Here is a 15312-nt window from a genome sequence, read left to right as displayed (position 1 = left end):
AATAAATGCGGCGCCTGAATACATATTCATATTAAAAGAACAAACAAGTGGAAGGGGCTTTTAGGGATTCACTGTTATCTCTCATAATAACAAATTTATTTTTGTAACATCAACTAGTTGGAAACCATTCCTGACTTAGATAATGAACGATACACGCATAATGGATCTAGTAAAATTAAGCTATATCTTACATTATTACAAACCAATAATATGTAATGTAATGCGTTATATGCGAGGAGGGTTGTCGACAAATGGACATTTAATGCTTGAATTTCTTATGAGCTGAGTGCGAAAACACATTAGCAATTTCTGATCTGACTCACAATCGATAATGAATAATCGAGCACGTGTCCTCGGCTCTTTAGCAGATAATTAGACATATTACGTTAGACAATAAAAATATAAACGTCGAAAGAAAGTCTTTCGATCTCTTCAGAAATCTCTCAATTGAATTAGGCAGGTTTCAAAAAAGTTTGTAAATGGAAACGGTTTTACCTGAAAAATCTGAAATGTTATCTTTAATGATGAAGCATAGCGAAGATCTTGATTTGAAAGGCTAATTAAAGGCTAATATCCAAAAATAAACAAGATCTGCAGAAATTTGTCTTTCCAGCTTAAAAGCAACAAAAATCGATTCAATAAGCAATAAACTCACTGAGACTTAGAAACACCATATATAAGCCACAACACACAAATATAAACACCATATATTTTTCTCAGCCTTAAAAATATCAAAAATTAACAATTAAAACATCTACATGAAATTAATCGGTCTATGAAAATAGTTACAACATCCGATAGAGCGACAATATCAATGAAATGAAATTTGTAATTATCAAGTATTGTCCCTACCTTCTTAATTATCACTCATTTGGATAGATATCATAAGATTTTCTTCCATTTTTATGATATGTTAACGTACCCAAAAATTAATCGCCTCTTAGCCTTCATATCCATAATAACTCGAAAAATAATGTAATGTAATGAGAGTCATACAAAGAAAAGGGGAAATACACTGGCCAAGTCCACAACATTTCTGTATTCGAAAACATCTCGAATGAATACTAATAAACTCACGGATAGCATTTGTTAACGTTATTTCTTTATATTATTACCGTCACTGATCTGATAATAGTTCGATGGAATATATTTGATGCGGTGTTTATTTATATTGCATTTTACCTTCTTTGACGAAGTAACATTATTAAATTCCCTCAATATTCAACTTATGAAAAGTCAAAAAATTAAACTGGTTATGCAGTTTGTTCGTTTGTTGACTGAATTTCATGTATATAAACTATCGAGGGAAAAACCTCCGCATGTTGTTTATTACCATGTCACAATACGTTATGCAAACTGAATACTGAACAAGATTATTTTATTTCATTGCATTAGCTGGAACTATTATTTGAACATGTATGTTATTTAATTGAATTCAGGTTATATCGCACCTTTAGTTTACAATATTTTATACCCTCATTAAAAATTTGAATCAACACATTACAACAAAGGGCATATCCTTAATCATCTAAACTATACGGAAAAAGTGAATCATACTATAATAAGTAAGTATTAAGTATTAAATAACAAGGAAAGTAAACATGTAAAACTGACTGATATAAAACATCATATTGTATGATTTGACATTTGTAAATATAACCTTCAAGTAGTGATAAGACTCTATATCAGTATTATGTTTGTACCTGCTCTTTTATTCGAGTTTGCAAATTAAGTCTCATTTGAGGACTGATACTTCTTTAATTTAGAAAAATATTCAAGTATACATATACATACAAATATACATCTTCATGGCGATAGTTCTTAACAGTGACCAGCAGAGCCGAATTAACACACTGTTTTATAATAACATTTTTGAGCTATATACAATAAATGCAGATTAAATAGGGCGAAATGAGTATGAGTAAACGATTATCTTCTGGAGGTTTGTGCTTCTCCTATGTGACTCCAAGAAGAATGCTACTTAAACTCATCCAGATAATATAATAATAGAATAGAACTATAAAAAAATAGGTTACTTTTGATTTTAAAAAGCAATCAGAAACAAATATTAAGGTGATTAAGAATTTAATGTTAATTTCGTAGCACAGTTAAACTTTACGACTGTCACTTATATATAAATTTTAACTTATTATAAATCAAATTAATCGTTTTATTGCTTTAACCGAATTTAATATTCTCTATATACTTAAAACAATAAAATCTTAAACGGAATTTAAAATTACAATCAAATTCTGTTTGTTCATGATTGAAGTACAATTCCGCATTATTAGATAAAATTTGCGATTGTTATTCATTGTCTCACCGAGTAAAATTAAAACACTTAAAATTTGAGAATGTGTGACAAATATGAAGCTTGAAATAAAAAACCAGTTATTACACATACATATTTAAACATATTTGATGTTTTATCAGGAATGGCATGTTTCCTTTTATTATCTACACCCTTGTGTGATCCTAAAAAAATATATAATAATGTCAAGTGGTAGGTCCATAATTGTGCAATATTATGAGGATATTTGAAATAATTAATCAAAATATCAGTATTAAATTGTGTTAGAGGTTTGTTTCAACAATATATTAAGACGGTAATACAATGATAAAGCAAGCAATATGAAAATCAATTTTTATTCACTATATTAATTTTTGATAATTTGCACTTCAATCACGTAGTCTTGTTATTGACAACATACTAAATATACGACAATCGCTAATTATCTGTCGACATATTAGAGTTTACCGATCAGATATGTTTAAATTTTACGAAAACGTGATGTTCACGTGTCATCCTATTTCCATTTTAGCACAAACTTGCGAAATTTTATTGTTAGTTAAACAATTACTGCATACTTCTCGATAACTCTATTAAAAAAACGTTATGTTAGAATGACATGTCGGAAATTTTGGCATAATCATGCTAGAATTCATTTTCATTAACAGAATTTTGTTGCCATCGAACTAGTTCACCTTCGGTATCTGCTTTACTGAGTACAACATTTATTGCCACTAGGATGTAAATGTTTGTCAATATATTTTTATGTAGAGTGATTTAATTCTGATGGATATATATCCAAGCCCAGCATTTATCAAAGTTTTGAATTTACTACCACGGTGCATTACATTTTAGTGTTATCAAGAATGGAACACCAATGGGAAAATATAGTCCGGTACTGCAAAAGAACAAAGTGGTGGTGTATATAATTATGTCCATAAAATAAAGGAATCAAATGAAATCAATAAATGAATCTCAAATACAGTCACATACCTTAAAAAGTACAACAGATTTTTTTATTTCTCAATTTAACGTGAAATAACTGCGACAATTACGTGTTTCGGAAGTTTCTTTATTTTGCAATGGGTAATTTTTCCGAAATAATTTATTTTAATGCTTGTTTTAAAAGATATTTCCTTGAAAAAACATATTATGTATGAGTCAGTGTTAAGGAGACCTACATGACTAACTGGATTACATTATATCTGTGATTAAAACAATAGCCTTTAATTGCACATACATTTTTGTTTTATTTCGGTGTATATTGCTTTTACAATATTTGATAGAAATCTGAATAAAACCATTCTTTATTAATATTGCATCAACAAGCCATTGATTAATAATTTTTTCTCTCGCTAAGCTAATTTCATAAATATATAATAGAAGTAAATAAAAAATTAATATTAATTTAAACAATGGTCAATAACAACCCCAAATATGACCCAAAATCTTCTTGGGCTGAATTAGAAAAATGTAAACCTAATAGAATTAATTAATAGAGTCATTAAAAATCTAAAATATTGACGTGACTATAAGTTCATAATAAATATAAATAACATAAAATATATCTAACCATTAACATAAGTTACGTGAATGTCTTGCAACATGCATGGTAATTCCATACATTTAATTTTTATATATTATCTTTTACATTTGCATATGGTATTTTTGTAATTCCGCTGAAACAAGTTTAAACAATTTTTAAACCCTACAGAAATTAAGTTTGAAGTGAAATAATGATTTTTTTAATTGATGGGATAAGTAAAAATATAGAGTGTGAAATGTAATTTTTGATGGTTTTTTTTTGTAACTCTTAAACCTAACTCCGTTCATTCATTATTATCCATTGTGAATTATGAGTTTCTGTATTTTTGATTTTGGAAGTACATTTCTACAATTTATCAATGTATACTAAATAGAAATGTCAATACGAAATGTATTTGGATTTTATTGATCTCGTTGGGTCGTATTCATATTGATTTATCTGTACGTAACATATGCAAAATGCTAGCAAAGCCTGTTTCATGAAGATACAAAAGTAGCGCAGAGGTAATTTTTTGCCAGTCACAGTGTGACGACCTAAATTTTGCGAAGAACTAACCTTGACTTTCGATGATGCCAACATTCTTCACTTACAGAAGAACGTCGTGCTCACTTCTCGTCTGCGGCTTGATGGTATATTTATACCGGATGAATAAAAAACAATACTGGCCTAAGACTATGGTTTATGTGTTTAATTATAAGCTATTCCACTAAAAACAAACTAAATCACAATTAAATAAAAGGATTAAAGTCACTTACATATTGTAGTTTACATGACATAAATGCATGATATTTAATATCCGTATAATCCATTTCAATTTGTTTAGTAGATACATAGTTACACAAATTAGAATCAAACACAGTTCGTTGGATTCATTTCGGGTTAATAACTTTTTACCTCATTTTTTATGGAAAAAAAAGTATTTAAACTCTAAAACTTATATTTTCAGTCACTTTGGAAGGTACAGTGCTTTGGTTTGTGAGTGTTCAATCAGTTCGCAGAATATCTCTAAAAGCATGCATCAGTGCACTAGAACTATGTTACAAATAACTTTCAAGCATAATTGATTGCGATGGATATAAACCAGAGCATTTATCTCTATTAAATAATACAGATAAATACTTTTCCATATATTATATTGAAATTATAACAAATTGTATCAAGTAGTTCCTCATCAAATAAATTTATAAACAAACATAATCTGACTAAGGAAAAGTTGATCACTCCGTATAGAGGCAATGCCTTATGGCGAAGTCGAAAAAACAGGGGGACCTGTAATTTCAACGGCGAAAGAATATGCCAAACCGGTGTTACGTGTATATGTTTGTCCGTAGTGTTATTAATAATGGAACACCATTATGCAACAAGAAACGTTTTGATACACGTGTCCGTACCATATAAAGTACTAGTCGGTTATCAGTACTAATGTAATAACACGGCAATTTGTTTTTATTTGCATTTCATTGATAATTTCGAGTAAATTGTACTGTGATCGCAAAATAAAAAGAAAACAATAGCGAAACTTAGCACTCAAAGCTTAATAAATGTCGCGTTTTAAACAGGTGAATCAAATCGACACAATCTCGACTGTGCGCAGAGCGTCTCGTGATAATCTCGTGTTAGTGTAATAATAGGTACTTTTGTTGACTGAAGTACATTGATTTTTTATGTTGTCATATAGTACAATTGAATGTTTATTGACGCAAATGTCGCAAAAAAGATTAATCTTCGTAAATTGCTGAATGCCATTTATTTTATGCCAAATAGGAAGTTTTTAAAGTTTGTTACTTGTTTATCACCTTTTCTTCCAATTTATATATAATCAATATATATAAAACAAATAATATATTAAAACATTTAATCGGAAAAAGTGGGAAGGAAGAGTCTGCAGCAAAGTGGATTCTTTCATTTTGTGATCAATTAATTAATTAATTAATTTACAGTTATGATAATCACCATTAATCACCGTTATGATAATTTATCCGTAGGCTTGGATTGACTCCAAAGAGAAAATCATGAGAAGTTTATGAGAACCTCATTCGTTATCCAATAAATACCGACTGATTATTATAAATCTATATGGCTCGATAATGGAGGAATATCATCAAGAATCGGTAAGAGTTAGTTTATATACTTGTAATGACCATTGTTGCTTTCCTCATATCATTTTCGATTTATCTGAATTATATTTGTTCGGACTGTTTTTTAGATTATTCGTTGACCGGATTTAACTCTGCGGACAACAGTAATCTACCAAAATTCGATATCTATGTACAAATATAGACCTATTCATATTCCAATTTTATATTGTGAATATTTTACGTCAAACAGACAAAAAAAATGATCTACAGAAGCCATACAGGAAGAATTAATGTGTAAAGATCGACTACACAATGTTGGTTATTACATATAATTTAGATTCATTTTCTAACTTTTATATTATAGTTTGATTTTGGATATAAAATAACACATCAATACTATGCTATTATTTACTATTTAGACTAGTACAACGTCAAAATGTATCAAAACATAATAATAACAAAGTTCAATAAATTTTATATCATAACACACACCGCTATCAAGAAAATTTTTACTTACAATTTTAACAGAGAATTATGTTTTCATTAAATTGTGAAAACAATCAATCAGTAACATTAAGATTATGGGCTCTAAAAATTCTTAACTGAAAGATTAATTTTGCTCCATCTGAGAAATTCATTTTTATCAGCGCCTTCACCATTTTTATCTATAACTTACGGAATGTTAACAGATAATTGTTTCAATAGCTTTTGAACAATCGAGTTATTAAAAGAAACAGCTACGTGATTAGCCAACTATTATTGATTATGGCTTCCTTGAAATAACACAATAATCTACATTTAACTTAGTTCAGGTCCATGTACCAAGGTTTTGTTACCTGTTACGAGGTTTGCCGGTTCTGGATTACATGGTAATATGTTTGATGGTACCCATGAAGCTTAGCTACAGGTAAGTATATTAAATTCTTTTTTATTTTAGAATTATTCGGTTGTCAAACATTTATATTCAGTTATGTTTTATTGGTTCATGTAACAATGAACCATATAACGATTTTTCTGATGAATTTCACGCTGAAATCCTTAGTTGTACTTTATAAACAAATTAGGTAACCACAATTTCATAACAATGAGACGTAACGGTTGATTTCATTTCTAGGTTTTGTTTATCTGCTACATGTATTCCGCTGTCGATTTAATTTTCTTTTCTTTTCCTGATAAATAAAATTTATTTTTTAATATATTCATTTAATTTATTTTGAACATACATAATATTAGCAAATTTAGTACAGAATTTAGAAGAAATGAATATTTTAATTACTTATTATTAAGTTAAAACAATTAAATGCGTTATTCATTATATAAAACTATTTCGTACCATGCAACTTTTCCAATAATTATTTTGAAAACTGTTACAATCAGTGTCAAAAATGTTTATTCAGACAGGCTTTTGCGATATAAAACTTTTTTTAGGCAGGACATAAAGCTAAATTTTAATTTTGATTCAGAAGACCAAAGTTGGGTTGATTTTTTTGTAAAAATATTGTAAGAACATCTAAGCAACCTACTTTTATATTTTCAAAATACCAAAACATACGCAAAATTTTTAAAAGATCATAAAATTTATTTTTATATCTACAATTTTAGTGGAATATTAAGGATGTATGTCGTGCAACAGGTGGTGTCATTTATGTTTTGGTGATTTTGGAAGAAAATATTTGAAGTAAAGTAAAAATACGTTTATATCAAAACTTAGATTAACATCATCAAAATATTTTGATTTTGCAAATAATATTTTGAGCACCCATCAATTCTTTGTATTAATTGCAAATGTTTAATTTACTAAATTATATTCATCTGAAAACTTGTAAACTAAAATGTAAACATCCGTCTTATATACTTTTCATTAAAAAGTCAAATAAAATGTTTAACACACATTCGATGTTTTCAAACATAATTTTCAACAAAACGAACCGCATTATATTAACACATACTATATAGTTATCAAGAAACGTGAGTACATTCGAGTGTTTTTAGCGACAATAAACTGAAAATATCAATGTATTCTTTTAGGGAAATAATGAATGTTCAATTATTGCGACCAGTAAAGCAGAAATAATTTCCACAGTGAACATTAATTTATATTGTCATGATGGTGAATTGTTCTTAAACTATGGCATTTAATGTGAGGTTTTTACGCGTATTTGTTATTATTCGTTATTGTTTGAAGCTAGGTACGATCAGTCACATCAATTACAAAGAATAGTTAAACATTTTTCGTTCTTAAACTATATTATTTTCTTTGAAGTTTAAAACATTATCTATTTATTGTTCGTTCGATTAGATTGATTAAACTGTGCATCTTTATGGTAAACTAGTTTGGTAATATCAATTTATTTGCAATATTTATTATTTCAAAGTATTTTTCGAATATAGAAATTTGGAAACATATTCTTAAAGTAATATATCTATGAGATATAAATATATAGATGAACTGATCACAAATTAAAAATAAATAATTTTAAGAGTGAAACAAAATTATTGATATATTCGCCGTTACTATATAGGAAAATACAAAGATAATACGATTCATAACAATACCTAACAATTTTTAATTATATTTTCATTAAATACTTTGTTGGGTAATAACATTGTAATTAACACAGTCGAAAAGAAAAAATTTTTCACATTGGCCAGTCATGCAATTGGTAGTTGCTAACCGGCTATTCTTTATTCAAGAAATGCCTTAATGTCTTTTTAAAGGTCACCGACGCCGGAAAGCCCAAATTTTCACCACAAAGAAGACATAAACTTGTTCGATGTGGACTTTTGCGACAGTGAAGTTTGCAAAGGTAGACATGATACACTTTATGACTATAGAAAAATAAACCATTGTTATTGTGATATTGTTAAATAAGTGAAACTAGTTTCAGTTGTAAATAGAAGCATTAATGTAAGAAATAATTGTTATCTCATCTACAAAAATAACCTTTCTTGTATATACAAAATATTAATTCCCGTCCTTTACTAACCTTGCAAGTTTTAGTTTACGAAGAATTGTTTGTTAACTGAGGATTCCCGAATTTAACGTAGGTCACAAAGTACAAAATAACCTCGACTGCTACCATTTTTACTTATGCGATTGTGTGTTTTATGAGACGTGATTTGGAATTTTAAGTATTATTAATTCACAGTGGTTTGTTTTTTTTTCTAAATATCTTAGATGATTCCCAGTTATACTGGGTAGCCAAAAATTAATATAAAGTTTTCACAACATTTCTCGTGCAAATTCATTTATAAAACGAAGCTATTTTTTATAAAGAAATTAATTATCATGAAAATGATTACTTTTCATTACTATAATTGTCTTGATAAAGGTGATTTGAAAGCTGCATGGCAGTTATACAATTGAATAGTCCAAACAAAAGCTTTATCGTCAAAATGAATGTTTTTTGGGGTCCCAGTTTTAGCGTCATGCTCACTATTTAATAAATGGCTATGTTAACAAACATAAGTATCATTATATTTATAATTTGTCAACCCATATGAGATTCATCAAGTGGAAATGAATGAAAAAAAAGTTATTGTTGTGATTTTAGAAAACGACATTGGTGAGGTTATCCCTATCAACAATGGGTACTGCAGAACGATTATAATAACATTCAGTTTATGTGGTTATGGACACCATGATGGATATTTTGTATGAAGTATGAAGACATTTTCTTCTGAAGTAACAGGTTTATGCCATGATGCTCTTAAAACCAAAATAACAAAATCAATCGCTAAAATTCAGTCGTATTTTTATCACAGAGTCATTGAAAATTAAACAGCTGAAATCCAAATCTTACATAAACAGGAATTTCATCAATGCTTCACACAGAATATGTTCCGTGTCATTCCAACACCAACCTGATCTTATTGAAAGAGCCTATATAAGGACATCATAAGAAACTTAGCCGTTAACAAATTCTGAGCTCCTCGATCAACTAAAAGTATTAAAAGTGTTATTTTTAACACGAACTGATTTATACGCACCAACAGTTAACGCTCGCATGAGTTACTATAATAGGGATAATTGGCCAGGATAGATGTAGATTTTTTAATTTATTTAGTGCGACCTCAGGCTTTAAACCGTTTAATATAATAATCGTGATAAATTATATAAATTATTATTGTATCTCCTGGCTTTAACAGCAAATAATCCACTACTTCCTACATTAACAAAAAGGAATGTATATATTTATTTAAAAATTGATGAAAGATTTCGTTTACGTATTAAGATTGTATTATTGTAGTATAAGTAATTTTTTTTGTTCCTTCCGCGGGTATTACATGTTGGAGTAATATTCCATGATTTCTTCCATCTGCGTTTGGTTCTGAAAAGAACATTTAATATTTTAACTACGTTTCATCAGAATCTCATCTGCCATCTTCAGGTCTTTCTTCCATTTGTTTCATAACGACTATATGAGTATATATTATATAAATGAGTATATAAAAAGCAACAGTTGTATAATATCATACATTATTTAATATTGTTTTTTAATTGGGTGTTATATAAATAAAATTTTACAAATAGTCCCAAAAAATTTCCCCAATTATTATATATTTAAAAACATATCAACAATGGAACACAATTTTTCTGAAAGTGCAACAAAAACACATTCGAATGACATTTTAAATGTTATTTAAAATATGTTATTTGTCATTTCGTCACTATGGATGAAACTTGGATGTACTAAACCCAGAAGCTGAAGACTGGTTCTTTGGTTCAATATCAATATCTAGTTTATTTACCATAGTTAGTTCCTTTGATTTCTGGCCCTTTTTACGCTTCAACAAATTCATCGAATAAAAATTGCTAAATAGAGAATTATTTACAAATGTTACAGGTAAAAAAATTGTTCGGAAAATCTTCGAAAAATAGTTTTCAGTCATTTTAAAATCGGTAGTAACTATCACTCTGCGTTCTTGTTTGTGTTTCCGAAAAATTGTATTTAATTTCGACGGATGGTCTTATATTGCATAATATAATTTTTGTTAATTATTAGTACTTACATTTTTTATTTTGGAAATCAATCACGTATCGAGATATTTTATGATATATAGTATGTAAATAAATCCTAACATTGAAATTCAAATTATAATCTGGTTACGATATATTGTTACCTACTTATATGAAATTAAAATATTAGAAACCTTTATTATTTACAATGTATAAATACTTAAGGTTTCTATTAAGATATTTATACGTATATTCTAAAGTACAACTATATGAGTACTATATTTGTATGTCTAGATATGATTTCCTGTACTTGTAAATAATTATCGTTTTTTGATCCTATCGTCATACTTTCAATGCAGAATCAACGAAACATGTTTCGGATATTTTAATTTATACAACTAGAATCTACTCTCTTACGAGGACTTAAACAATTCCAAAACTATCACATTTGATTTTCAAATATTATATTAAAATATATTATTTCAATTACCTTAAGTAGTTTGTTCAACACCGATATAAAAATTTTATTATAATAAAAATTATCATAATTTTAATCAAAATAATTATACATAAGTATACATGGTACATTTGCATTGCAATTTTTCTAAATATCCAAATAAATTATTTTTAAATAATATGAGAATGTTTATAAAAGTTATAATTTAGAAACTGAAAAGTGCAGTAAATAAATGTTTCATTATGGGAATACCATATACCTGTTTATAATTATTCCATGATAAAATAACATAGTTCTGTGGAATTGAAGTAACTGCACCAGTGCATATTTGAAATACAAAATTGCATACAAGGATGTATATACAAGTAAACAACTGTATGTAATAAAGTTTATAAATAGTCGTTCAATAATGAAATAAACTCGATAATAAATTATTAAAAGTTTAAATAATAATGACTATAATTTAATTGTGACTGAGGATTTGTTTTAATTCAGTAAATAAATAAACTTATCTTTAACAATAAAATATACTAATATATTTCTACAATAAAGAACGTTACACTATTATTTCCAAGAATGTTAATTTATAATTTTATGTATGTTGGAGTAAATTAACGTTTAATATAACTAAATAAACTTACCTTGATTTGGAATTTCTTCATCATAACTGGGTGGTGGACTCTTCTTATCGGGGTCGTTAATTGTCAGTTCACCGTTCTTAAAGCCCATCTCTATACGCGAAATACTCGAATATTTAAAATACTCAAGTACCACAATTCAAAAATAATTAAATTCTTCGACGACTTAGTCAGAAAACATTTCTTATAGTCGTACGAAAGAACGATAGTTAAAGCGTTTGAAAATTTAAGGAAATAACCTTGATGAAATGCTTTATTATTATGTTTTTTTTTTAGTCAACAACTAGAGAAATACAGAACGCGGAATTTTGCGACTGACTGGTTACTTAGTAAGTCGACGGTGTTAACACGCAGCTTTTCCTGCGACTGCTGAATCGGACTGGCTCAGGACGTACCGCGTTCGTCTGGTGTAGGTGCTTTAAGGTCCATCGTCACGTGATTCGCAAAAGCTACAACCATAATTTTGTTTATTTACAACTCGATTACCATACCTGAGCAAAACAGTACGGCTGAACGTTTGCTGGTTGATAGTGAAGTACGGCTAGGACCGGTGCAAGAAAATCGAATCGAACTAATTGAAATTGTCTAGCGCGACAAGAGAAAGTTCTCGCCATCAAAACGTCTAGTATCAGTCGTTAATAAAACGATTTTCGATTGTTTTCACTTTAAATTAAGTGGATTAGATCGTGTCGCTATGGCAGAATAGGGTTATGTACAAGTTCGAATTTTAAGCAAATAGGATACTTCTAATTCGATCTAAATTTGGTCTAATATTTTTTAACAATTGTTTCATAACTGTGTTTTGTATTATCTTAGTAATAAGAACTATACTGTAATTTCATTATCGTTGCTTTAATAGTAGAAGTCTTTTTTGTAGATAAACCTGCAAGTTCAATGAAATAAAGTGAAAATTAAAAAAATTATGATTATAAACATGAATTTATTTTTCAGTATAGTTTCCAGTCCCTCAGAAAATCAAGAGAATCGGAAGGAGACATAAGAAGAGACTCCATTATCATGTTGACATTGACGTATTACAGCTTTGGAATAACATCAGAATAGTAAGGTGCATTTATTAGGGAAAACAGTAGGGTTAATATATAAATATTATTAGACTAGATACTAAGTTAGGACCGATGGGACCTCTTAGATATATTATCTAGATCTAAACTAATTTAAAGACAAATTCTAGGTTAGCTGGCAATGATTAAGTAACAATGTAATAAATAATAATAAAAAGTATAATTTCCTACATGTATTCCAATGATTTTCTAATTTATGGAACATGTTACAACTTTGTTGGATGAAAATCGTTTTGAACAGATTGTTGACGGCTAAGAAGAGTGAGAAGGAGCTAAATCTAATGAATTAGCTTTAATAAATTAAGTTATTGAGTGGTGAATTGAAATGGTTATATATAAGGTGGAATTTTAATATTAAATTATATATAATATTTAAAACTCATGTATATATGCGAATCATGCAATTCGCCGCTATAAAAGATTTATTTATTGTTTACATAGGCTATTACGTGCCTTCAAAATTAATGAATAATCTCCAAAATTTCATTTTATCATTCACTTCTTTTCCTGCTTGATTTCATTTCTGATGCTGCTTATCATATGTCAACTGTCGAATTTCACTTGTTCCGGTGTTGATGCCCATAGTATAGAAAGTATTTGTGTGCAAGTTGTTTTTAAAGGGTATAAGATTTTGCACTCTTTTTTCTTACGGATAATCATAATTATAAACAATCACAAACATAAATTTACAAGCATGCTCCAGCAGGATTCGAACTCACGGCTATCGCAATAGTAGGAGGATCGTCCTGTAGCCTTAACCACTGCCCAACCAAGCTGGTTACTAGTGTTTTAAGTGGTTAGCTGGACATTATCCTGTTACTGTGAAGATATAATCTTAAAAGTTTAAACATGCTAGATTTTTTTATCAAGTATTATGTTTTTTTAGTACTTATATTATTCTTCATGCATTATCATAAATAAATATTTTGTTTGATTTATTTCTCAACAATATGTGTAATATATTTTTTGTTAGAGCACCAGATAATTGTATTAAAGCGTCATGTCATTTTGTCTGTCGGCCTAAATATTTTTTGCTACACTTCAAATTTATTTTTATCACAAATCAACTGCTGTGATTTATTTGTTGTTATTTCCATCGATCATTTTTGTAAAATTGGTTTTTATATAAATACATACAGACATACTACGTTATTCAATAAATTCGCCAAAATAGAAAAGACGGACTTAAGACTAAAATATAAAATTAATTTTCAGTATAATTTTTAAACTTTAAAAGGCAATTTTTTAAACTCTTTCCGGATTTCTGGAAAATCCGCGTCACATTTCTTTCAGACAGCTTTCTTTAGATGTTTAGGATGCATTCTTAACGAATAATTTAGTCTTATACAGAAAGCCCTAAAATACATTATGATTTTTTATCATTAATTATTTATTATTATGAATATATAATCAATTTTATTATTTAAGACAATTAATTTTAATTAGGGCAGATAATAAGTGTATTTTTATTAAAGTAATCTATGGGATTAATATTATTTTCTAATATAAGCAGATAAAATAAATACTACAAGTACCTTACTTTATGGTACAATAAAAATACTTAACATACTTAAGACGATATAATTGTATGCTATAAATATTAATATAATAGTTATTAAACATTCTTTCTTTTACAATAGGATCTATATATTATGTATTTATATTACCTCACAGTAAAAAATATATTTGGCGATTCTTGACTAAGGGTACATTCCTTTTGTTAAAATAACTTCTGGGCCGTTCAAAAGTATCTTTAAAAGAAAAATTTAAATGGTGAACCGTTCCTACGGTTCTTTTAGGAAACTTGTCATACTTATAACTGATCTATTCATCTACAGACAATATGAGCAAAAATGGTGTCTCAGATGACTTTGTCCATAAGAGATTAGATAAATGAAAAAACATGTCCAAACGCGAATAACAAGAATTATACACCATTTTATAGAAGAAAACAAAAATGACAATCTTGACATCTGGTCTTTTTATTCTTGATATTACCAGCTTATAAATTATATAATTTATATTATATATTTTTAGACATTATATATTTTTTAAGTTGTTAATTCTTTTTACATCTGGCTTGGTTGGCACTGTGATGAAAGCGACAGAACTCCTCCACGTTAAACAATAGATCTAGTCCAGATAAACCGTAGTTTGTAAAAGGGACACTCTAAAACATAAAAAAAATTATTAAAAATATTGATAATTAACTATTACTAATGTAAATGTTGAAAATAAAAAATAAATGTGAACAAACATAA

General features: G+C 28.1%; 1 protein-coding gene and 1 long non-coding RNA gene across 5 annotated transcripts in view; one reads left to right on the top strand and one right to left on the bottom strand.

Moving 5' to 3' along the window:
- The window catches only part of LOC143198366 (putative inorganic phosphate cotransporter), a 27048-nt gene extending 14686 nt beyond the window's left edge, over nucleotides 1-12362 (bottom strand). Inside the window, exon 1 of the mRNA XM_076407534.1 lies at nucleotides 11973-12362. Coding sequence (XP_076263649.1) covers nucleotides 11973-12060 — 88 coding nt within the window. The 5' untranslated portion in view covers nucleotides 12061-12362. The remainder of the gene's footprint in view (nucleotides 1-11972) is intronic.
- LOC143198369 (uncharacterized) lies at nucleotides 5824-15312 on the top strand. 4 transcript variants are annotated; one of them, XR_013006204.1, is made up of 4 exons: nucleotides 5824-5947; nucleotides 6722-6821; nucleotides 8633-8721; nucleotides 12921-13046. It is a non-coding gene; the product is annotated as an uncharacterized LOC143198369 (long non-coding RNA). The 4 variants fall into 4 exon arrangements; XR_013006202.1 differs by lacking the exon at nucleotides 5824-5947 and adding an exon at nucleotides 15127-15312 and having other exon boundaries at nucleotides 6683-6821; nucleotides 12921-13030; XR_013006205.1 differs by lacking the exon at nucleotides 8633-8721 and having other exon boundaries at nucleotides 12921-13048.

Source organism: Rhynchophorus ferrugineus, unplaced genomic scaffold (assembly GCF_030347505.1).
Source record: "Rhynchophorus ferrugineus isolate W39M unplaced genomic scaffold, kcgeb_rfMv2 rfM6, whole genome shotgun sequence".
Classification (NCBI taxonomy): Eukaryota; Metazoa; Arthropoda; class Insecta; order Coleoptera; family Curculionidae; genus Rhynchophorus; species Rhynchophorus ferrugineus.
This window is presented reverse-complemented; position numbering and strand designations above follow the sequence as displayed.